Genomic DNA, 26,628 nt, shown 5'->3' with positions numbered 1-26,628 from the left:
CCGTCTGAATGCAAACTGCTGATATTGGCCTTCAGTGGAGCGCAGACTTTCTGGTTACCCTTAACGACTACCACACACACACCTCAAGGGGGTTGGAAAAAAAAAACGAATATTAACACCACGTTTTCTGGTTTTCTTTAAGCGCTATTCTGATGCCACAATTAAGAAAACCAAACAGAGTGTATTTGGAACTCAAGGGGAGCGCTTTAAACTAGCACAGTGCAAAGAAACCGTAGATAAACACATTAGGGATTATTCATGGGGAGCGAGAAATTTCTGGCATCTTTCGCCGCTCCGTTCCTCCTCTCCGTTTCATAAGCAGCTCTGTGAAAAGCGATTCACAACACCTCCACCTAGCCTACCTGCCCGGTTTCGGCTTATGCCTCAAACACCCCGCAGCTCCTGATGTTGACACGGTAACAGAGCAAGACTAAGGTGAAAGGTAATTCGATTTGAGGAGCAATTCTAAGACGGACACATTGCACTGATCCCAGCTGTTTGTAGAGGATGAATGGAGAATGATTCATGGGCTGTTTTTGTCTGGAAACAGTCGGGGGGGAAACTCGGTCTGATTATTAACTTTGGGCCTGGAGCCCTTTCAGGAAAATACGACGCCCGGCCGTAAGGTGTTCGACAAGATTCTAGAGTTTCACAGATTTTTACTGGGGACGGTGTTGGTTTTACCGTGTTCAGCTGGTTCGGGTTAGCGCTGGGTGGAATTCCTGGTGTGGTTTCAGATTTAAGGGGTGGGAGATATGAAGAGAGGCCTCAGAGGAGGGATTAGAGGAAATGTTTGAATCTTTCACTGGTGTTTCTGTACTGTATCAGCTTCAACTAGGACTTCTTTTCCTAAATTAGAAGATAAGATGAGAGCAGAGGAACTGGCCCATTTTCATACCTGTATGTAAGATCTTATGATGTATGACATGATCCTTAATGTTAATATACAGCAATCAGGCATAACATTATGACCTCCTTCCTAATATTGTGTGTCCCTCGTGCCTCCAAAACAGTTGTTGACTAATCAGAAAATGGACTTCTGAGGGTGTCCTGTGGTGGCTGTCAACAGGATGTTGTTAGTGGGGGTGTTTGGGTCCTATGGGTTGAGGGGAGGGGCCTCTGTGGATCATCCCATCCCAGATCAGTTTGAGACCTAATGAATTTGGAGGCCAGGTTCTTCATGATTTGATTAGTCCCTAAACCGTTTTTGTGCGTGTGCTGCCATCAAGGAGTGTCATTGCTATGGGGTGGGGGGTACCTGGTCTAGTCTAGGTTGATGGTGCGTGTCTGAGTAACATCTACTCAAATGCCAGGTCCAGAAGTTTCCCAGCATTGTTGAACTGCCACAAGATGGTCAAGCTTATTTACTTCTCTGGACGATGGTTGTAATGTTTTGCCTGATCGGCGTAAGCGCGCAGACATTTTACCTACTGTGTGAGCAGATCAACATCAAAGCCAATTTGTGTTGTGTATACTTTTAATCACATGCTGTTCCTGTCAAAACTCTGCCCGGTAAAAGTTAACAGGCTCAAAATTTTTAGAGGTGATCTAAAAGCCAACATTTAATTGGCCGTCCACATTTCACTGAAGTGCCACCGTTCAAAAGCAAGTCAGCCCCGGAGAAAAAAATAAAATAAATAAATCAAGAGGTGTCTGTTGGAAACCCCACCTGACAGGAGTTTGTTGTACTTTAAGGCACTAACATCTGCTTGGGAGACGCTGCCAACTAACAGTGGCCTTTCGTCCCTTCCCAGCCAGACAGTTTTTCAGCTTTCCTGTCCAGCGGTAACAACTGTTATCTTTGTCGCCTGGGCTAGCTGTCATCCATCTACATTAACAGACGCGGCCACAGAGGCCTGGTCGCAGCACGACAGCCGGGCTCTATGGAGAGGAAAAAGATAGGACACAGCAAGCGTCGGAGGGTGAGGTGGTGGTGGGGGGGGGAGGCCTCGGGAAGAAAGCTGCCGAGAGATCTGACACCAAGGTCAGGGGTGGCGTCTTAAGTTAACTCAGCCGAGTGAAGGCGATGATAAGAGTCCTTTGAAGCTTCCCCTGCACTCCTCTGCTTTTATACTGTAGCTAAAGTTATTACACGTGAACTCTATCTGTGGTTTAATTCCTTTCTGAAACGACATGATATTTGACACCTGCTGTATTGACGAGCACTGGGCCGTCTATTCTGCCTTTCCTCGCTCACAAAAAGATACGCGTATCAATGCAAGCCATGCTCCTTTTTATTTGAGTGTGGCTTTCTCTACAGTTCTGAATTTCTAGCTGAAGACCTTCAGGGCTGTAGTGTCTCATGTCGTCTGCCCTTTATACCTTTTGAATTTAGGCTACTGTATTGTCTTTCAATCGCACACACACACAAACCTGAATTAGTGAAGTTTATGCCTCTGCGGGACTAGACACTAGTCAGTCCAAAAACCCCATCCAAGTTTCTGCTTCACTTTCTACTTTCCAACAATGGCAACAGAAACTTCTGTTGAAATTTCGCTGAAGTCTTTCACAGAAGGTCATGCAAACGTTTGTACCTCCCTCAGTCGACCTTTCAGCTACAGCGCTGGGGTCTGCGCAGAGCCCGTGCCGTCGCCATAGCTACGGCATCAAACTGACGCAGAAGCACAAGCCGCCCCTTGAGACCTCAACAGTGACACGAAGACACTTACTTGCCACCTCCAGCGACGCATTGCGACTGACTGCCTCGCCCAGGTAGTTGCGTGCCACACACACGTAGACGCCCTCGTCAGGCTTGCTCCGCCTCCCGTGCACAATCCGCAGGAAGAAGAGGGAGCCGCTGGGTAACAGCATGCGGTGGGACCGGGGGTCCTCTCTGTCGGTCTCGACCCGTTCGCCGTCCTTGTACCATTCCACCACCGGAGTGGGCCGCCCCTCCGCCTTGCAGTTGAGGGTGGCCGGCTCCCCCTTGGACACGATCAAATCGGACGGATGCTCCACGATCCGAGGGGCCGCGTCCTCCAACCTGGGTCGGGATCCTGGACGGAGAAAGAAAGTTGTTAAGGTGCTGTCATTTGTTGAGGGTGTTTAATATTTTTCTGATAAGAGTTTAAAAGCAATAAAGAAAGAAATGAAACATAATTAACAGCCTGTGTTATTGGGAGCTGTTAAACATCATTTGCATTAGACAATGAAACAGCTCAGTCATTAATGTCAAATGATGCAAAAACCCAATTTCAAGCATCTTGAATATAAACTGGAGGTGGGGCCAGAGGAGAAATGACTTGTGTTACCTTATTCATTCATACCACAACTGTGGGCATTAGAATCACTGCATCAACACATAGTTTTATCACCAACAACACAGCTGTGTGAAATGGACAAGTGATATAATTGCTCAAGAGTTACATTCAAAGTACGAATCAAGAGGATGTGGGGACTGACATGCCCTGAAATCTGCATCTGGGAAACTAAAACCAAATTCTCCGGCAGAGGAGAGGAGGCACGAGGAGATTAAACGTGGTAGAACCGTGGGCTGAATGAAGTATAGAAATATTCACATGTACAACCATTCTTCACTTCCAGCAGAAAACACTCAAGGATGTGAAGACATTTCGGAGTTTAAACAACTCTGCCGCAAGTTACAGCTTCTAATCATCGCACAAGTATTGCATTTCTGGTCAGAAAATCTCTTTGAACGCTGGAAGCAGACAGAGACGGGGGCGGGGTGCATCCCACAGGTTTATGTTTTTCATTGCTTTTCCTCCTCTCTCCTCTCTCTCTCTCCGATCCCCCTGCTCGTCCTGCTCCAATTTGAATGACAGCACGTTGGCAGCACAATTATGTATGAAAAGCAATAACACAAACTCGAGCGTCATGAGGTACAAGTGAAACTTCCCCCCGGAGAGCAAATGAAAGAATGACAACAGGAGGTGCGTCTCGCCGGTGTTTTTCGGTTTTGTTCCAGTGGTGATTGCTGCCTCAGTCGTGAGTGTTATTTCTGATTTGTCTCGCGTTCCGACGGCAAGCGAGCCGCGCCGTCTTTGAACTAAAATTATTTTTCCCACTGTCACAGAATCCTAATGTTCAGTAATGCCATCCAGGGCTACGTTATAGATTATTCGCGGCAGGAGATTGTCGTGAGCGGCTGTGCATATGACAGGAAGGCGAGATAACATTAATCTCGATAAATATCGGAGAACGTCGAGGAGAACTGTTGCTCTGCATTGGTAGAGCTTTGTTTTCACCCTGTAGTCGTCGCATGGTCACAGTCCGTCAAGTCAACAGGTAGACAAAGAAACAGGAACGTCCAGGAGGTGGTCACGGTTTTTCTTCCTCTCCTATAGAAAGACAGCTTTCTACAACGATCGGCTATAACAGCAGGATTCCTAGTATTGTATAAGTCTCCTTTGTGCCTCCAAAACAGTTGTGACTCATCACAGAATGGACATGGGCCTTCTGAGGGTGTCGTTAGTTGTCAGTGGGGGGGCCTTTGGGTCCTATGGGTTGAGGGTAGGGCCCTCTATGGACCATCTGATACTTGATCAGTTTAGGATCGATGCATTTAAAGGCGTATCTGCATCAGGCTGCATCCTGCTGGGGATGGCTGCTGCTACCAAGAAGAGTCACTGCTATGAGGCGAGGGTGCCTGGTCTGGTCCAGGTGGGCGGTCACGTTCAAGTCACATTGTCAGAAGATGGTCAGTGTTATTCACTTCTCCCGTCAATGGTTTTAATGTTGTGGCTGATTGGTGTATATGGCCGCAGCACACACACACACACACACACACACACACACACACACACTGCACGAAAGAGCCCGTTCTAATGGCTCATCCCACGGGCGCATTAATAAGGGGCTTCAGACTGTCCTAATAACACCTGATAAGCAAAGGTGTCAAAATTCCTACCCTCACAGGGCCGAAGTGACATTTATAAAGATTTGTGGCATTATAAAGCCCACCTTTTGCTCATGGGGACCTACACTACTCCCTGATGACCCTGCTCCCAATGCAATTACACTGACACAAATGGAGAAACGGGAAGGCTTCTAGTCCGTGGCGGCGGCCTGCTACCTCTCTGCATGCACTGAGAGCACATCTGAAGATACAGACGCAAGTTTCTAGGTTACATTTCGCTGCAAACGACGGAAAAACGGAAGTGAATGAAGCCACTCTGATCACAGACGAGGTTGAATTTGAGCTGTCAGATGAATCGTTCCATCAAAACACCAGACAGACTATAGATAACGTGTTGCCGGTATTGTGTTTTTTGACTTGAAATACAATTGCGAATATTTAAAATAAATGAACAAACGGTGAGCTACAGTACATCCAGCTAGGGCTGCAACCACTTACTTTCATTACTGATAAATGTCTATGCAAAAGGCAAAAAATGGTGGAAAGATGTGTCGCAACTAATCTTACTTGAAACAATTGCGTACAGTTGCACACAGTATTTCAAGGAATTTGGCAGGGAGATTACGCCCTAGCATGTCTGAGAAGTCGCCAGCCACATTGCCTCTGTGGATATGTCTTAATGTAATCCCAGGCAGACTTCATGATGGTGAGATCCGGGCTCTACGGGGGGGCTAGAGCTCCTCATTATTCCTGTGTCTGAAAGGAGTTGCTTGATAATCAAAAGTACTGCAGACGTGTTATGCCATGCAAATACGTTCATGTACATTAACGGGAATGAGTGTGTAAATTATTTATTCCAGGGGGCTCCACCCTTATCCGTGTCTAAGCTTATCGAATCCCAACATCAAGAGAATTCTACAACATAGCATCACCCAATAACACAATAAAAAATAAAGAAATAAAAGGAGTATTTTTTTTTTTTTTTTTTACAAGGTTACTCTCCAGTGGAATAAAACGGTTGTCATTTTGTTAAGTGCCAACCTTCCTGCCTCAAGGTCTGCGAGCTGCAGCCAAAGACTGTTCGCCTAATAGCTTTAAGGCAGCATATGCATCACGGCTGAACTGTCTGGCTATCTGGTGGTGGGTATTTGGTGGGGAGACGGTGGGCAGCGGGCGGCGGCGGCGGCAGGGGGGGGATCCTCCGTGGTGAGAGCTCAGCAGGACAGAGCATTTAAGAGCTGACTCATAAATTTTACAGTACAAGCTGGTCGGAACAAGCCATGTGGAAATGTAGAGCAAAGGCTTTTAAAGAGGACGAGACCACCATGAGAGACTGAGCTAAATATCATCAAGAGGGTCCAAGTAACAACCTCTGTACACCGATCTTTAGAGAACACATGGCTGCCATCCAAGGAAATTGATAAAAATCATCCGTCAACTGCTGTTTCTATAAGCAGAAATGCTCTGCAGCCTTAATTTGACGACGACCAAAATTCGTCAAGACTAGAGAAGATCAACTTAAATCAGGTTAAATGGACAGCTCCAGTCTGGAGATTCTGCCTGGTCTCAGGACGGTTTTCTAACACTCTAAGGACCTATTAGCTCCTGCCCATGGTGTAGTATGGTAGGGTGGCAGCAACTCTGCAAGATACGTGTGAGCTAATGGAGCCACAGGGACGCTGTAGGAGCCACGCTGCTTGACAGGAATGGTGTGTGGAGACGAGTTGAATTACTGTCCAACTTCACCACGTCAAGAGAGCTCTTGTGTGAGATTTCCCTTTTAAATCCAAGAGCTGGAAATGCAATTTGTTGCCTTCATATTTGCAGATTTGTGACAAATTAAGGGAAACTCTAATAACGGCACACTGAAATTCGCTGTCTTGTAGTGAAAGGGTTTGATTTGTCTGAAGCTTCGCATCCCTTAATACTCCCTAGGGGACAAACTCCAAGGTAAGTGGCGAGAAGTTTCATTTCCCAGGATATCTCCCACGGGTAAAAAATTTCAGATTCTGAAAAATACGATATTGAATCATTTATAAAAAAGTGCTGTCTCAAGCCTCCAGACAGACAACAAATCCTAGACTTGGGCATCGATCCATTGGTCATAAAATGTCTTGGGTTGCTCCACTCAGATAGCTGTCTCCCCGAAACGACAAGAAAAGCAACCTGTTTTCAGATGACGGTGTTTCTTTTAAACTGCAGGATGTAGTACTATATGTATGTAGTGAACTGATTATAACACTGCGCGAAATGCTGCCACACTGGTCGCATTATGCTCTATAAGTCTCCCACTAAAAGTTCTTCACCCTTTAGAAATGCACTACTCCACTGAGCAGCAGAGACTTTCTTGGTTACACCTTCTTCCAGTGAGGAAACACGGCCGGCGGGGGCCTTTACAGGAACGGCACCATAATTGGCCCTTTCAGCCTTTCAGGTCCCACTAGTGTGGGATCCAGACTCAGGAGGGGGCAACGTAATTCTGGCCACATTATTAATTCAAGGCGCGTCAAGTCTCAGCTAGCAGTTGCTCACGTACCTGCGCAACCGACAGTAGCAAGATTAGAAGCCGGTGTAAATATCTGCAATGCCAAGTTTATTTACTGATCTCGGGGTAAGCCTGCAATAAGCCTTCTATAACAAAGCTGCACAGAGTCAGATTGCTGATGTTGAGTCATACGCTCGGTGACAAAGAGCCCTTGCAGAGCCCCTTCTACACACACCTCACATTATACGGTAAACTTTGCTTTCTCCTGTAGTGGTTATATGGCTGGTTATTCCAGGAAAGTAAAGCACTGCGTTCTATATCTTGATTAATTCCAACACAGCTCAGGACAAACTTTCCCTCACTACATAACCGCAGACTCAACACCAAGAGGGCTTGTGCGGAGCACTCTGTAATTATAAAAAACACAAGGACAAATGTAGACACACAAAGAACTACTTCCAAACAGCTTCAAAGTCTTTTTAGCTGGAGTAAAAGGGGAGGGGGAGAATAGACTAAAGCCTGAGAGGGGGGCAGAGCAGTCCCCATCTCTTTGCCATAGCGCAACTGGCAAAAGTGAACAGAAACAAATGAGAAAAACTGGAACAAAACAGCCAGAGAGAGCGCAAACTCATACTGCAATGTCCTTCCTATGATGGAAGATGGCAAAGTGCTGAGGCGGAGCTTTTTCTCGTTTAGTACACGACGAAGAGGCTCAGTGTGTCCTGCTAATATAAAACAAGTCCAGAGAACAACTTGCCAGATATCTACAGTTGCTTCCTTGCCCTCCTTCCACCGCGCCAACTCCCAAGCTTCATTTCACCACAAACAAAAGTGGAATACTATCCCCAGCACAGGGTTCCTCAACGTTCTTCAGGCCAAGGACCCCAAACTGATGGAGAGGTTAAGTAGGGACCCCCTACCTACCTACTATATGTGTTCTATATTAATTTTGGCCTAGTGCTAAATATAAATATACATTATTATCATTTTGCATTTAATATTAAGCTATCCCTTTACTAAAACATGTTGGATTCATGTTAATGTGTGTTTGAAGAAATTTAAATTTGTGGGGGAAATTTTTTATAAATATATTTTTAAAAAAATGTCTAATCAACCAAAGATTTTGCAACCCCCCCTGCAGTAGCTAAACGAACACCCTAGGGGTCACGGACCCCCTGTTGAAGACCTATGCCCTAGCGGATATACTTTGACATCTCACGTGTATCTCCAGCACTCTTGACTCACATTGAAATGGCACAAGAATGAAGCTGAGGACAGTTGACATCTGTCGAAAACAAATCTGACCGATGTCAATCGTCATCACTCCAAAAACCAATTCAAAGTTCTAAAAAAATAATAATAATATTTTTTTTGTTTGTTTTAGGCCTGCGTTTAAAGATATTTAAAGGATGAAAAATCTGCTAAAAATAGTCTTGTTCCAATTATCCAGAAATAATACTGCTAAAAAGTCACAGGTCAAATGAGCAACTGTCAACTTGTGCTAAACACATGATTAGAGATGTGCCCACGATGTTGCTGTTGGAGATAAAAAGGCCTGAGAGTTTATAAAAATATTTTTAAAAAAAGGAGGGAAAGTTGGTGGGACTCACTGTAAGCAGTTCTTTGCGTTTGGAGCTTCGAAACGTTCATTTCAACATAATGTTATTGACACACTATTTGCTTTCGGTGACACCCTGTTAAAGCCTCTGTCTGCACCTAGACAGGTCTGGATGTAAATATGCACTTACCTCTGCATCTTTCCCAGACTGCATTTCACAGGCTCAGACAGAATTTTTCAAACACAGATGGTATAATGATCATATGATGGTCTGACTCATGCGATAAATCCAGGAGGGAGTGTTCATTTTGTCTGATATTTGTACGAGGATCAGTCTTGAGGTCAACACAAATCCTCACACCTACTTACCAACTGTCTCACTGCTGAAAGTCCAGCATGCTGTCTGCCCTCGAGCCAACTACACACTCAGTGATGAAGAACTCAGATCCTTTAAATGCACCACACTGTAAAAATACTCAATACTAGTAAAGATTCTAGTTAAGCAAATGTTTAACTTTGAGATTTCCCCAGTTGTTTCGGTTCAAGGGTCCCGATTGGATTTGATTCAATATCAACTCATTTTGGGCTATTTCAGTTTAAAAACTTTTTTAATTTGTTACAAAAGAGGTTTTCGCCAAACTAATGTCGACTGGTTTTGTAAATTTTCGCAATACTTTCCCTCTAGTTTCACATCTCTTGTCATACTTATTAAATCCAAAATGGTGCCACACAGGGCAAATCTAGATGTGAAATGGCATATATTTAAAAAATATTTTTTATGATTTGATACTGGTACTTTTAAATGAAGAGTGATTTGAAATAGTTTAATTTAAATCATCCATTCATTTCGTTATTAGTTGGATTATTAGAAGTGATGCATTCGTGTTTTAGAAGCCCTAGCTGATTAAGGTGCCACACAGCTTTTATTAATTTGTAAAGTAAATTTTATTACATCTATCCTGTAATTATTTTTTTAGTGGAATGATGGATTGTTTGACAAACCTCTGAAAATATGGAGAAATATCCTCACAATAACCCAAAATCTACTGTCAAGTTTCTATTCCTATTATCTATTTCTATTTATTTTAGATTTTTGTGCAAGTATTGCATAATTTTGCATTTTATTTAATTTATTATTATTAGATTATTTTTCTTACACGATTTATCTTTTTAGTAGTCTTTTTGCAACTGAGCTTATGTGACCAAACAATTTCCCTTGTGTATTAATAAAAATTTGTCTAAGTCTAAGTTGACTTGTCATATGTTACATTCAAAAAAGTAAGTAGCAACTGGAGCTGTCAAGCCAATGCAGAAGTGGTAGAAAATATAAAACGACATGACAATACATACAAAAGCTCAGTACTTAGCGGTGTACGTGTCATCACACATAGGATCAAAAATATCTGGTTCACCACTACAGCCCTGCAGGGAAAAGGACATAAAACATGGATGACACTTCAGCCCCATCAAGTTTCCCAACCCAGACAGGATGAGAAATGTTTTATATTTCAACGTGAAGGACTTGGAAATAAATCAGAATACCGCAATAAATCAAAAAAAAGCTGCACTCCTTATCACTCTGTGGTGAGTTGTGGCAAAGAGGAAAGATTAAGCCATGCTCTGGCTTAGCAACTAAAATTAAGGCTAAGCTGAGCTAACCCTCACACTGCACTCCAGATAACCAGCCTCTCCTACTTTTAGGACATAACCGTTAATGGCTAAAAAACCCTTTCCTTAAGCCGAAATTCCAGTACAACAGCAATATAAGCAGCGGCCACTGGTGAACAAAGAGAGCTTCGTAATCTTTAAAGTTGGAAGGGAGATGAGAGGGGGAGGGTGGACGATGACGATCAAAGAAAATTCAACAACCTTGCTATTCCTATTCCTCCCTCATCTGCAATTCTTTTTAGCGGGGCAGCTTCCCTCTTACAGAATTTGTTGTTTTACAGCTTTGTAGTCTCCTCCTTCCCTTCCTCTTGATTTTGGCCAAAGCCCACAGGAATTGATTTGCAAATGTGCATTCATAGTTAAATTGTCAGGCAGGCTGGAGTGCTTTCTACGTTACCTCCTACTCTTTGACCCTGTGGGGTCAACAAAATGAGGCACTTGCATGAGAATACAAAGTGCCGGCAATAAAGAGACAACCTCTTTAATTGAGCCTGTGTTGATGTTAAGCATTTAAATGGGAAGGGTCAACTTTGGAAAAGGAAATCGGGTGTTTTCATCGGGTCTATCTTGGGGTCATGAGTAGCTTTGTGTGCAGGGGACTGAAGCTGCTTCTTTCTTTCTTTCCTTTGACAGAGATGATGGAAATTGGGAACAAAAAAAGATCAAAATTCCTCCAGAAAATGGCCCTTAACGATTCTGTGCTTCTTCCGAGTATGGCCTCTTCCTCTGGCAAAACAGCTTAAATGAGGTTTGGCTAAATATTTGGGCAAGTTGACAAGGCAGAATCATCTCACTATCTATAGTATGCAAAGAGCGGTGTATTATTTTGGTCCAAAGGGAATGAACAAACAAACAAAAAAAGATCTGTTGAGCCCAACAGACCATTTTCACACTAAAAAGTTCCTCATGGTAAAACATGGATGAGAGGCCTGGGAGTTTATTAAGCTTTGATTAAGTTCCAACTGCAGAAACAAGTCGAGGGGGCAGCAAAATATCCCTCTTCATGGAAAAGTAACAGTTTACTTTCTTTGAAATGTATTTTCTTCACGATATTGCACCATATTTTGGTATGAATTATGAAGCACTCAGCTCAACTGCTCCTATATTTAAACAGTCAAAGAAACTCTGAACGCAACTTAGATAGGACTTAAATACAACCAGTCCAACATTCTTCATCTTATCACAGGTTCTGCCAAGAGATGTCAGTTCAAGTTCCAGTAGGACGCAAGTAACAAGCATCGATTTGTTCCACTGACTCCACCGAGGGGCTTTTTGGATAGGCTTTAAAAGAAAAAGAGAGCAGAAACTGTATTTGGCAACTGTCTCCCTCTTCATTCCCCTTTTGCTGCAAGTCCTCCATGTGATGAAAGCAAGAAGAGACAAGAAGAAATAGAGGGGAAAATGCTGAGGGTGTGGAAGTAAGAGTAGATACTGGCTGTGGGGATTATTTGTAAGAGAGCAAAGCTCAGTGCGGTAAACTATTTCTAGTTGGTCTCAAGTAAGGCTCTATGCTGATGACAACATTATTTATCATAACGAATTGTCAGTCCTTTAGCGTTCACCAGTGAATGCACAGACTTCTCTTTCACTCATGTCCTGGAGGAAACCCTCGAGGGGCTTCACTATGGGCACAATGCAGGATGAGGGTGGTTAAACACAGCCGTGGGGAAACACCGCTGGCTTCCCATGCCACAGCGGCATGTTCCTAAATGAGCTCTGATAAGATCTGTGACCACTTCCACACACATATACACTGACTGCTAATTGCTTCTATCTGTCTGACCACATGGTATCCACAGGGACCAAAGGGTAGAGACGAGAACTTCCTGAATGGAGTGCTTCACTCGAATAAAAAGCAACATGGAAAGCATATATAAATAAATGATGGGGAGCTGTTTATACTGCTACTATTGACTGATGGCTTATTGGGGTTGGCACTGCTGGCACTGCAAGGAAACAAGGTTATGTTATAACAGCAACAAGCACTAATCTTACATGCAACACTGATGACACAGGGTAATTGTAGCAGCGAAAGATACCTTATTTACAAGGACAAGTAACAATGCCATGCAAGAAAGAATGAATCCAGATAAATACACCCTTCAGACACAGTTCATGAGACGTCAAGGAACACTGGCTCTGAGCTATAATTAAGTCATCAAGTGGAGCAACTGAGGTAAAAGGTACGTTTAAGAAGAGCAAGATATGGATCCACATCCAGCCGCTGTCACTTATCCAAGTGCTACATATGCTTTCGAATTTTGCGGTGAGGTGGCACTTTAATTGCCTCATCAAGAAAGTCACAAGTATTTCTTTAACAAGATCAGTCATTAATCAGAGCCGCTACAGAGGACACACAGCCAAAGAGGCACCCTGACTGCCCCCTCTACCCGTCATTTTTTGTGTATCGACACTGCCACTACAAAATAGCAGGTAGCCAGTGAGTGTCACTTTAAAAAAAAAAAAAAAAAAGATAAAAAGAGTTGTCTCTGTCGGTTCCAAAACCAGCCATTAAATCATCAACGGCGGCTGTCAGAATCCGTCTGCTATAGCATCTCCCTGATACGCCGGTGCTGAAAAAGATCCATTATCAGTTGGCTCTTTCTCATGCTGAGCTTTCACATGTCAGACTCTGGAGCCAAAGTCGGCGATATCTATAGCCGTATCCGTTGACTTTTTTTTTTTTTTTGGTCTTTCAGGCCTGCCCTAGAGTTCTGCAGCTGCTTCAAACTGAACCTTTGGAGAAGTCCCCAGGCAATTAAAAACTGGGTAAACACGAGAAAAGAGAGAAAACCGGACAAGATTGTCAGGTTGTATAACAACAGTTGTGTTTCAACGGTGCAGACACACCTTGGTAAATTATACAGACCTTTTGTTTGTGTACATTCATCTATTCAGCTGTGCAAAGAAGCATTTCTTCAAATATAATTAGGACAACATGCAATGCTCAGTAGACCAGTCTTTCAGAACTGAAGAAGCTACTCAGATGAGTGGCAAAATATCTTCAAGAAACTCTAAAAGTCCAGTTGTCCTTGTTCTCGGCTGGTTTTCTGGATATACCATGACCTGGGCGACTGAGAATGTATACACACATAACACTTATGAGCAGATTCTAGTCAACTTTGGTGTCAACAAACATCCAAATCACTAATTTAATCAGAAACAAGCAACATTAAAATTGTGGATCACATTTCTGTGTTCTGCTATCTGCTTCAACATCTGTGGCTTTAGAGACTTAGTATTTAACAGATACAGTAAATGAAAGACTCCATTCATATTTGTTTGTCCAGATGAGGTGAAATGCTTGCCCGCTGTGCTTTGCAATGCTTTAGATTTTTGTAGACAAAATTGCAACTGCATCCCCCACAGGTATAACGGTCAGCTCCCTTGATTGACGTTATCTCTGTCATGACGCAAACACTTTTATATCCATTTATGTCACACCTCTCTTCCAGACACATACATGCATGTCAGTGTCAGAGTTTGACAGGGACATTTTGACACAGCATGGTTTTGCTTTTTTTTTTTCCTCCCTCTCTAATCGCTTTAGTCTTTTGGGAGTGACAGCAAGGAAATTTCTACCACTGGGAAATCAAAGGAACTACGATACTGACTCTTTCAATTTCTGCTCAGGCAACGCAATCGAACTCCTGCACAACATGCACCGTTCAGTTGCCGGCTGGGTTATACCACATTGTTAGCTTCATGACAGCGGGCCCATCGCGGCCCGTCTCACTCCACGTCTATTTCAGTATTATGAGATGCAGCGGGGAGGTCAGCGCTCCTAAAACCGCTGGAACTAATGTTGGGAGCCATCCATCTGTCTGAACCCCCGAGGTGGGAAGCTCAGGCGGTTTTGCGAAGGGCCCCTCGGGCTGTCGCACTTGAGAGCTTAAAGGAGAGGGGAGAGCCGAGCTGTCCTGTCAGCGCCCGCTGATCGAGCTCCTGCTCAGTTCCTCTTCTTTGATGCCCGTCGAAGAAGTCTCTGGAGCCCCGCTGTGTGTTTATTTTGGCCCTCGGTGATAGGAATGTAGGCAGGGTAGACGTTATTAAAAATGAACATTAAGAATGAACATTAAGACGGGCCGTGGTTTGTAAATGGAGTTGTGAAAGCACCCTGCAGTCACATTCACTATAGTCGAACGCACAAATAACCTACTAATAATGCGTTATGTGGTGCATTCAATTTGTTGCATAATGAATATTTGAGACTGTGAAATTCTATTGTCATGGGTATACATAATGAGCGGCTGTTCAGTGACGAGCATGCAGAAATCTAATTCAGCGTCCAGGTTTTTGAGCACTTCTCGCTTTCTAACTTTCTAAATTTAGCAGGGCGGCGGCGTTGTTTTAAAAACAACGCGACACAGGCCGCAAACGGCGATTACCTTCAAACAGCCATTTCGACGGGTGATTAACGGCGCGCTTCTGAGATGACAGGAAGGGGATGTTTAGCTTCTTGTCTTTTGAGTGTTACATTTCAGTCAGCATGAATTAGCGCTCTTGTGTACCTCGAATGTTTGTCTGAAGGTATACCGCGTACTTCAATGTGTCCTACCAAGGCTATTGACGGGGTAATTGATCTGCGAGGAACAGATGGGCAGTCAGGTGGGGGGAGGGAGGAAGGTACGCTCAGTGTGTCTGTTCTCAAAAACGACTACAAAGCTTCCTGTGTGTCTTTTCTTTCTGGCTGCAGAAACAAAAAAACACATTGTCAGAATGCCATTAGCGAAAACCAGAGCAATTCTACGTCGCCGTTATGAGACATCCACACTGTGAACCGCCACTTTAGTGAAATGGGCGGTGCCTCTTTCTGTAACCACTCCACTGTTACTCCATAAAGCGTATTTCATAAACATGAAGTGTATTTTTTTTTAATCGCTGTAAATACAGCCTTCAGCTGCTTCATTTCTGGGATAAAAGTCTGATAAAGTAGAAAGAAGCCTGTCCAATTACTGGAATGCTCAATATGAAGCGAGTGGCAGCTATAACTCTTGTCAAACTGTCCTTGACCAATCCATTACAGCCCTACCAACCTTCTCCACTGTAAGTCATCGTGGATGACAACACGTCTGGAATGCCTCATGTGCCAACGCTCAAGGAAAAAGAAGAAGAAGGGCTTTTTAACAATGAGACGTCACGTAATTGTGCTATTTCAGCCGCAGCACTTCCCTCCCTAAAGGAAACGGCATTGTACGCTCAGACTGTAATTACAGTGTGGGTATCAGTGTTTAATTTGGGCTATTTGATCTGGTTACTGGTCTGTTTGGCGACTTTCGAGACAACAAGGCTGCCGTTTTCAACCACTGCCTTGAAGTCACTTCAATAAAGTGCATGGCAAACACATGGGCCGTTGACGGCGGTTGGGGAGAGCTGCCAGGGACCGCGGTGTTGACTGATGGTGACAGATTTGACTGACGCGACTCCAGTGTCGCCTTACAGACCAAACAGCCCCGGAGAACAGAACCCTGAAACGTCACTCCGGCTCCACATGAACTGGCCCCTCAGATGTGAAAAGGAAAGGCGAGATTAGCGGGGCGGCTGACTCGTAAGTGCTTCCAGTCGCATCGCGTGAAGCTCATTTTATGAGATTTATTCTCCCAACATGTCTGTGCTCGGGATTCCACACAGTGCAATGACCTGCAGCTTCTTTTAATTCTGGATAACGGTGTCAGAATGTGGCACAACTGCACATTCAAATGTAAATTTCAGGTACTAAAAGTGGCTTAAAACAGTGTGGGCTTTATTTAAATCACTATGTGTTTTGCTAAAGTCAAAATAAGTATCTTTAATCCAGTCTTTGTAGTCCCACAGGAGCATCTGGAGTCACTGAAGGAGCACTTTCACAGATGCTGAGTTCATATGCTCTTGGTTCATAGCCAATGTTTACAGCCTTGTAAAAAGGGAGCCTCAGCAGTAGGGCCCGGGCCCAAAGACACCACACTGTCACAAACTATATCATCTCACTTGCGTCAAACAAAAATTGCCTTTGTACATCACAGTCGGGGGTTGTTTCTGTGTTGAACACAAAAGACACAGGTATACCGACAAAGAGCCCGCAGCCAACTGGTAGCAATTTACCAGTTATACATCTGTGATTGATGGAGGATCTGACGACGCAGCTTCCAGTCTCATTTAGGCATGTTTTCATCATCCCAGAGGTGTCTCGGTCTGCAAGAGAGAGCCATCCTCTGGGTGATGATGGGCACAAACCTTAAGAGTGCGTACACGAATCTTTGAATATAGAGTAGAAAAGCAATTAAGCAGCAAAAGCTAAAAAAAAAAAAAAAGTCTTACACTGAACGTGTATCTAGGGATTCGGTGAAGGCCGTACCACTGAATGCATCACTGCCTGTATCTCTCTCTGCTCAGCGCCGCAAATACACACAAAACAAGAGTGGAGCCTGACATGCATGGAATAACAGGTTAACATTTAACAAGCAGCATCTGCTGAAGGCTTTTATCTAAAAGTCATTACGTAAAAAAACAAACAAAAAAAAAACAATCATACATTTTTTAGCAATGCCGTCCACATGGAAACCAAACTCTCCCCTCCTGTCATGCTCACTTACAGAACCCTGCATCAGTGAACAATGAAATTGGAGGGTTTGTTTTTTTTTTTTGTTTCACCCAGTCAGTTGCATTTTGACCACAATATGACTTCCACTAATGTGCCTCATAATAAAGACAAATGATCGGGCTCCACAGCCGCAGCAAAGTGCGAGATCTGTGGGGAGCAGATGCTGGTGTGAATCCCACGTCCCTTGGGCAGGACTCTCAGCAAAGCTGCATATGGGCTACTCTGGTGTCTGCTGGTTTAAGTGGCCTTTTAAATGACATCATTCGGGGAGGGGGGAGGATTACTCACTCACGCACAAATGCTGACACAAACGCAGGGGCTTCCTAAAGAGCCCATTCACCCGTGTGGGTTAAAGAGGAGGTGAAACTGTTGCACGTGTAAAACAAAAACAAAATACAAGTGGAACTGCGTTGACGTTTTCTGAGGGGGACCACATCCATCCCATCCTGGGGAGTCTGTGAGATCTGGTTTGGGAGCAACTGATATGAAGCATAGGCTCCATCTGTGCAAACACAGCCTCAAACAAGCAGCAGCAGCATGCCAATTTAAACTTACCATATGCCAAAGTTCTGAGAGCAAACAAAACCAGTAGGGGAACCAGAGTCGGGCGGCACTCCATTATAGGCTCGGGTTTTTCATAGGTAGATGAGGTCCGTCACAGTCTTTAGAACATGCAGCTTGTGGGACTTGCTGTCGAGCGGCACCGGTACCAGCAGCAGCAGCAGCGATAAATCCAAACAAATGTGCAAAACGATCTCCCAGTCTACGACACGAAATCTCCGCAACCAGCACCGAGCTCCACGAGCAGCATCTCCGGCCGCGCTTGCACGATCAAACCAAAAGTTCAAGCATCCCAACGCGGTAACTTTTTCCCCCCAGCACCGAGCGGGCTCCGGAGGTCCCTGCGCCGAATCACTGCAAGAGGTGATGAGAAGAGACGCGGCTCCGAGTGGGACGCAGCGGCCGGTCAGAGGATGCCGCTCTGTCCCGTTTTCACACAAATATAAATATATATATTTTTTTAAAAGAGGGGTTCAAGAACGGCCTCCTAAGAGAGCGGAGCGGTGCCAAAGTGCACCAAAGTGGTCGCGCTGAGAGGGAAAGTCCACTTTGTCAAACATACAGTCCCGTTTGCTTCTTTCCGCCGCGGCTCCCCGACCCTCTCCTCTGCTCCGCTACTGGGAATGAATTACTACAGCCTCATCACAAAACAACACGGTCCCGCAGCCAAAACACTCTCAATACAAGCGAGCCAAGCAGGAGAGAGAGCTTCCGGTGCTGCTTTCAAAATAAAACGACGAGGAAACGAACGCGTTGCTAATACGTAAAGTCCAAAATTAAATAACAAAAGCGTGATTTTAGACTTTTTAAACGTTTAGATTTCCACTTGTGAGATCGGTGTCAGCATTAGTTGGCTTATACTACCTTTTTATCGCGAATTTTTTGTCACTCATTAATGAATCTATTCCATATTTTTATGTGATATTCCCCTTTAAAATATAGTATGCTAATGGCATGTATGCAGGGACGTTTATTGCAATATTTCCTTTTCTGGTTACGGTGCAGTTCTGCTATTTATTTTGTGTTTCAGCTGTATTCCGTCATCTACTCTAACTGTATGTTGAAGGCGCAGTCACCAAACTTCCGGTTGTCGCTGCCTTAATGTCGTCCAGCTTCACCAGCGTCAATATCTTAAAGGGCCAGTGCGTTTAATATTAACGCTGACAATGTAGACGTTCCAGCTCCAAGAGAATCACTTGTTTGTTTTTTAATAATTAAACATAAAAATGTTTGAAACACAACCTGTTTTATTTAGTAGTTTGTTTCACTCAACTTATATGACACAAATGTCTAGCAGTCTACTGGTACCACCCTAATGCTGACTAATCAAAGGCAGTTGCAACAACTGTGATCTTTTACTCCTGTGAATCAGCTACTATTCACTTGTTGGTTTGAATTTAATTTACCTCCATGATTACTTTTGATTGCTTGATCAACTAGGTCGTGTTGAACTCTTTAATGTCTTCCAATTGAACATCTTACAGACAGAGGATGGGACCGAACTGTTATCATCATAACAGGGGATTTGTGAAGCTGCATTATTTGAGAGTGAAGAGCGTGAATGTTAATATGTCGCTTTGACAATTCTGCTTCAGTCCATTTGGACACCTTTTTTTTTTCTTTTTTTTCACAGAAGTCACAATATTCAATGTGTTCGAAAATGTCAACATTTATCTCAAAGCTGTCATCTAACCACGGAGGCACAAATTATGTTGGCAGTGGTATGAATCCAAATGCAAATTTGTCTTACATGTGAAAGACCTTTGATCGCGCCGACTGTGGCGCCATGTATACAAATCAGGCGATGGAAATGACTCAAGCACTTAGAGATACAAACAAACCCCACACACCACTAAAAAAAAATGTCAGTATTTATCTGCGCGCGGGCTTTGCCTGCACTTGATGGAAAGCGAAAAGCAATATTACATGTGCCAGGAGATGCAGCAAACGGACGCCAATGAGTCTTGACACAGCAAGAGCCACAATCCTGCAATGAAGCAATAAGGAATGATTGGGTAGAGTGCTGTTGAGCCGAATAAATATTAGGGGTCAGAGAGACCTGGTAAACGCACATCTCTTGACATTTATAAAAATGCATTGGATGCTGGTATGCAACGTGCAAGCGGTGCATACTAAGCTGAGCTTCAGCACAATCTGCCTCACGCTGGCTTCAACACTGAGCAAAACGGCAAAAAAAAAAAAAATAAATAAAATCCTCATCGCTGAACCCACAGAGCATGTTCTACGCCACAGAATAAATTCTCTCATTTTGGTTCAACAGGAGTACAGAGAACCGAGCAGCACACCCCTGATATTCCTTTCATGTTTTATGCATGTACATGTTTAATTTAATTGCAGAAACTGATTAATTGAGCATCGCACCGTGATTGAATAAAACATGACGAGGCCCTCCGCTAAATGCATTTCTGTTGGTCTGTGACTGATGCTGCTACTTTGGTGCCTTCGTCAAACATTTGGCGAGGCTGTCAGTGGAATCAAGCACTCCGTGAATTTAGACTAATTATCCACATTAGGTGCTGAATTACAATGACAGCCCATCAGCGCGGATTGGTGCTGCGCGGCGCACTCGCAGCTGAGCCATAGATCATAGAGTTATGCCTTCTCCGTGCACGCACAAAGCGCTGCTTTTATTGGGTGATTTTAGCAATTCATCTGAGTGTATTATAAAGGCCTACGGAGGAAGCTTTTGGGAGAAAGACCATAACCTCTTTAATCTGTAATCTAATTAATGGGGGGAGAGTTTTTATCTCATTTTCATACATCAGCGTTTGGACAAAGTCGCTGGAGTTCACGAGCCGTGGACCAGGCTGTGGCAGGGGAGTTGGAACGTCACGTTTTGTGTTGACACAATGATAACACAACGTCTGTGTTCAATAGCTCTCCCGGCTGATAAACGCCGGACGCTTCAACAGTGACGCCGATGGAGAAAAGACCAAGATGCGTATCAAGAGTCTCAGCAAAAACTCCACACCGGCCGCATAATCCACTGAGGAACTGCAGCCTCGCTTCATAAATAAACAAATGGCTTTAAGTGAATTGAGGCTGTGATGTATGTGTGCCTGACCTCCGGTTTGCTTATTTCTCTTTCCCGAGGCCGGGGCCGCAGTTACAAGCGATTTCATTATTCCGCGCTGTTTAGAGTTGATTAAATGACTACATGAAAAGAAGGGGAAATATCAAGAGTCCCACTTTTCCTCAGAAATCAAACTTCAATTGCACACGCCCCACTTTGCATATCAACTCCCAAATAATCAAAGAAAGGAGGGGGACGCGGGTGAAAGCCGAAAATTTTATTAATTTAGCCCTCATTTTGCAAAGCTGCACAGTAATTGTCTTGTTTACCTCTCGCCATGATTGCTGTATCGCTTTAAGAACGTAAAATGAATGATGAATGTCTAGCGCTTATCGGCATACAGGATTTCCTAGAAGGTGCTTTGAGAACTTAAGGTGGTTAAATCGGCTTGTTTTTTTTCTGAAAACAGAAGACGGAGTCTTTCTTCCTTTTCACTATATCCTTTTCTTTCCTGCAGCATGTGTAGGTGAGACCTGCCGGTCTATGATTCATGGAATCTGCTGTTCGGCTACCTATGGATCCCACTCACCCCCTCACCTCTGAGCATGGAATAATAAGCGACCTTAGACGTATTTGTTCAATAAAAAAAGGGCACGTTTCAGTTCATCACAATTTATTACTTTGCACGTTTAAAACAAACCCTGTAATTTTGGATTATTAGTAGTGCATGCGTTCTCTCCCTCTGGATGAGTAGCACATCAACTGCAAAAGCCTCTGTTTACTGCTTTTCAGATGCTTTTCAGCAAAGCGTGTCATTTACTGTGCACCAGAGAGACATGTCATTTATAAAACTCCAGATCAATGAAGATAATACTCATTTGCAGAACTGAAATGAACGTGTGGCGCTGTGTGCGGCGAATAAGGGCGCACTGCCAAAAAAATCATAAATCACGAAACGCTCATAGCTGTATATTCGTGATGCGAGGAGAGAGGCACGTGCCAGATCGTCGTACTGGAAAATACCGCCCGAGATCTCCGAAAACAATGGTTATCTTGTTCGCCGGAGGAAGGCGAGCCAAATCACTTCGTCCTTGAAGCACCGCGTGAAATGATGTACGGTCTCGGCCCCGCGAAGAACCGGCCAGCGTCCTTTACCGAAAGCACTTCCTTCCTGCCTATAAATCACCATTAACGTGTACGGGCCGCCGCGATAGCAGCTCTGATATGGAGCAGTCAAGGGTAATTTTTGCACGCTTTACAATTAAAGCTTAGGAAGTTGAGGAGGGGAGAGAAAAAAAAACACAAAACAGTCCCACGCGTATGTGCGGCCGTCGACTCATTCGTTCAGTGCACACAATAAAACATCCAAACACTCAGGAAAATGCTGTTTTAAAAAGACAACCTTGAGAGATTTACACTTCACACTCTGCTGCTGTGTTCAACACTGAATGTTCATATTTAAAGTGCCTTTACAGCCCTTGCACGGCTGACCATGATGGGCCTCTTATTATGCGGTTGTAGCCGGTTGGAACGCTACTGCCACAGCCTGAAGAACAACACAACAGTTTGTTGGGAAAGACTCAACAGTTCACTGTTACATTTCGAGAGGCAGCAAGCCTGGCAATGGTTCTGGGTGAAACATTTCCTCTAACTGCCGTTTGACGGATATAACATGTATATACGGTATAGGTAGACATTTGGCTCTCGTCCACTTTTTGCCCCCATTACTAGTAATGAGACCCCTATACGTCTGCACCTCCTTTGACCCATAGTTGGTAATGGGAGCACGGGCCCTTTAAGAGGCTCCACGGAATGGATTCCGCCATAGATTAATTGATTAAGAGGGTGGCGCTCTGAGATGACAATATATCTCTTTATTGATCTGCCTTTCAATGAGATTGGCTGCTACCCAACCTCCCTGAGGGATGCAAGGGAAAAGACTTAGAAAATAAGAACTAATAGTGGGGCGGCGGTAAAGCAGTTCTGCTATTAAATGGACAACTAATATCCTGTTTGCCTCTGCGGCTTCTCTCCGCTTGGATTCAGTCCTACGCCGTGAGCGGAAAAAAGGGAAAGCGAGAGATCCAACGGGCTGCAGCTCAGATAGGAGTTCTCTTTCACACGTGTCTTCTCCAGGTTTCCTCCACGCTCCCCTCCTCTCGTCTCATTGTACGAGAACAGCCCTCTCAAGCTCCCTCCTGCCTTCTTGGAAACCTCTTTGTCTTTCCCACTTTGTCATAATGAGAGGCCCCCCTATTAATTTGGAGGCCCTGGAGCGAGACGGACCCCTCTGCGTCCCGCCCCGCGCCCGCCGCAAATCTACAAATTGATACGGGCGTATGAAGACAGAGTGGGCAGGGGTGTCCCCGTCTGTCGGCCACCACACAACATGATGAGGAGGGCAGATTGGGGTGTCAAAGACGGCATTAACGCCTTGTCTTGCTGTTGGGGTTTAACCCTTTTACCACACACGCTGTAAGCCGTGCGGGCGTCTCTTGAAGAGAGCATCCGAGTGGGCTGCCAACGGCAGGACTAAAATAGGTGGTTATTTTGGAAAAGCACAATCTTACAATTTGTGATTTGGCTGTGTTTTTTTTTTTTTTTTTTTAGAAGATGACAAGGGCACGAACAAATTCTGAAGAAATGGTGTCACTTTACACTCTCCCAACACACAGATCTGTTGGGTTGGGTTCAGTGACACAGATGACTGCAGTAAAACAGGTGGTAGGTGCCTTTCATGGTTTTCTTTTTTTAAGTCACTAACTCCTACTCACCACCAGTGCTTTGTGACATCTGGGGTCCAGCGTTCTCTCGTGGTGTCATCGTGTCAACATCTAAAGAGCCCAGTAAGGTCTTCGACAAAGCTGTGGATCGCTCTGAGTCCGACAAGGTCTCCAAATGATTTAAAAATGCACTTCAGCTACAAGGCAAATTACCTACAAGTCAAGATTCCAGATTACCTCCAATGCGTCCACGTATTGAGCGACCTAGTAAAAAGAAGTCTCCACAAAGGACCTGCGACTGGTGTCAGAATGCAGCCCAGCCGTCTACAATCAGAAAAAAAGATTGCACGAATAACATCTGAATGGGAAGGGGTAAATGGTAAAAGCCTTTGCTGTCCAAAAAAAAAAAAACAAAAAGAAAGAAAAACAGCTTTTCTGTGAACTCGTAAACAAATAAAGAGGCCTTGGAGCTTTTCAGAGGAAGAACCTCATGATAGCTGTGAAGCACGGAGAAGGAAATGCTACGGCTTTTGAGGTTGGTTCATTACTCAGGGGCTGAGAAGTCACTGATTCAGCCAAGAATCCCACATCGCATGAGAGGGCGGTTGAAGATAATTTGAGGACATCACAGAACAACTGATCATGAAGAGGAGCTGTAGAACAGTAGCAGCGAATCCACCAAGGAGGGGCTCAGAGAAACCAAATGAAGGTTTATGGAATAGTCAGAGGACAAAGACCAGATATGAAACCCAATTAGATTAGGGAGGAAATATCTGAGGTGGGTGGATGATTCTACAAAACTCCTTTTTACTAAATGGAACACATGCACTTACATGTAACAGTACACATATATATATATATATATTAATACTGCTGTTTAATAAATCATGAAGAACTGAAGGTATAGTTTCAAATTAGGAATAGAATATTTACTTTTTCAAATCATGGATAGTATAACCATGAACAGTGGAACTGCTCCTTAAAATGTGAAGCCAAAGCAAGTAGAGCTCCCCCTGGTGACTGGCTGCAGTATAGGTCATAAGCTCCACCCCCTCCATGTTTGTGGGCGGGACTTAGGTCGAACTAAAACACATGAATAATTTTTTTTCAAGGATGGTTTCTGTCATTTTTACTTAGTTAATATCACGCTGATGCATACTCAAGTGCCTGTTCAATTTTTTTTTTTTTTTAGTATTTTACGCCATAGAAACAGGATCTGACATCGTGATGGCGACGTGTTACCATGCCAACCGCTGCATGAAGAGCCCCCATAGGACTTTGGGAGTTGGAATGGATAAATAAATACATTTATATGCTAAAAGAAGAAAGGAAAATTACAACTTGCTGTATTGCATTTTTTGGTCTTGAGAGCAGGAGCATAACCTTAAAGGCACTGTGTATCTGATCACATTGTGATGAGCCTCCGGTGCTTGAAAACGGACGTCAGACAGAAACCCATATGACATTTGACGCCGACTAGAAGCAGCTTCAAAGACTCAGTACCATTTCCTGTTCTGAGTTTGCTATTTCTTCCCGCTGAATGTAATTGCACTGAGAGTGGGATCATCAGATGGTGCTATAAATATTGATTTGATGCCCGTTTGATTCCTGTTTGGTAGAAACTACCCGCTTCTACCAAACAAATCCATTTAAAGCAAGCCATTATCTTTGAGCTCAAACTAAACAAAATGTTACTATAGCAATAGTCCCATTTTATTTTAATGACTGTGGTTTGTATTAGTGCTGAAAGGTACTGAACAATGAGGAGAAAAGGGTAAAATATAATGTGGTTGTCATTACAGAAAGCCATGACAAATAAGATTTTGTATTTAAGTTTGGATTTGTTGGAACAGTGACTTTTTTTTGCATATCAGACACAGAAATGTACAAAAAAACTGGCCTGCACACTGGTCAGGCATAACATTATGACCACCTTCCTAATATTGGGTAGGTCTCCCTTGTGCCTACTAAACAGCTGTGACTCATCAGAGAATAGACACGGGTCTTTTGAGGAAACCTGGTTTCACCTCAATACAGTATGTAGTTTTTCCGACAGCAATCTTCCACTCTGATTTATGTATTAATCCTAGACCTAAGCAAAGCTTTAATTTGTTTGAAAGCCTTACTCTTGGTCTTGCTCTTCCAGACTGGAAAACATTAAAACCAATTCTCTTTGTTGTGGTGTGTCGCCCGCCTGCTCCTTACTTGGAATTTTTAGCTGAATTCTCTGAGTTTGTATGTGATTTAGTGCTTAGAACAGATAAAACCATTACAGTAGGTGACTTTAACATCCATGTTCATGTTGGCAGTGACAGTCTTAGCTCTTCATTTATGTCATTATTAGACTCGTCTATGAGCTGGGTTCTGCTCAAGGTTTCTTCCCGTTAAAAGGGAGATTTTCCTCTCACCGTCGCCCTCAGGCTTGCTCTGGAGGTTGCAGGCTGAATTTTTGTAAAGCGCCTTGAGACAATTTGTATTGTTATTGCCACGCTACATAAATAAAACTGAATTGAAACAGATTTGTGTGCAAACCTTTATCCAGCAGAGATGGTTCGGATCATTATGGGGGGGGGGCTATTTTCTCTGTCAGGTATCAAGTTTGCTTACTTTAGACTTCAGATATTAACATTTCTCTGAATGCTTTTCATTGACACAGTGTGCGCTGTCTCAAATCAGTGACAAGTGAATGGAAGTGGAAGCAGTTGTTGTTTCATTGCTTTAAATCCCTACTGTAGTAAACACATTTGGAGCAGACTCAATAGTGGAGTGCACCCCACCACCACCGCCACCACCTGTCGTTTCTGGTAGAAGCCGAGCACCTTGTTTGAAATGGCCTTCCTCTCAGCCTCTGAGTGGTGTCAGGACAGAGGGTCAGAGCACACAGCCGGCTGCCACACCGCGCCGCTCTGTAATTTAGCTTCCTCTGCCTCCCCACCCCTCAGTGCTCCAATCCGTTCGTTTCCTCCAAGATGAAATGACTCTTCCAATTCTCCCAGTCCTGCACCAGGACTCAGGGGGTGTGTGGGGGGGTTTGCGGGGCAGCAATTACCGCCCTCCCTCCAACACACACACACACACACACACACTCCCTGACAAAGGCTGCTGGAGAGGCTGAACAAAAATTGCCTCTGCTCCATGGCCGAGCTTCTCCCGCTCCATTCCTGCTCTCACCTGGTATTAACAGGCAGCACCCGGCCTTTCAT

The 26,628-nt window shown here is 44.1% G+C and overlaps 1 protein-coding gene across 4 annotated transcripts in view; it reads right to left on the bottom strand.

Annotated features, from left to right (window-relative positions):
- The window catches only part of robo3 (roundabout, axon guidance receptor, homolog 3 (Drosophila)), a 149,579-nt gene that overhangs the window by 62,440 nt on the left and 60,511 nt on the right, over positions 1 to 26,628 (bottom strand). For 3 of the 4 annotated variants that reach the window (XM_047607191.1, XM_047607192.1, XM_047607194.1), the window contains exon 2: positions 2,670 to 2,996. In XM_047607191.1, the coding sequence (XP_047463147.1) occupies positions 2,670 to 2,996 (327 nt within the window). Of the gene's footprint in view, positions 1 to 2,669; positions 2,997 to 17,662; positions 18,311 to 26,628 lie in introns of those variants that run through there. The other variant, XM_047607195.1, reaches the window with a different exon arrangement.

This window comes from Mugil cephalus, chromosome 15, assembly GCF_022458985.1.
Source record: "Mugil cephalus isolate CIBA_MC_2020 chromosome 15, CIBA_Mcephalus_1.1, whole genome shotgun sequence".
Lineage (NCBI taxonomy): Eukaryota > Metazoa > Chordata > Actinopteri > Mugiliformes > Mugilidae > Mugil > Mugil cephalus.
The sequence above is the reverse complement of the archived record's forward strand: the minus strand, read 5'-3'. Positions and strand labels throughout refer to the sequence as shown.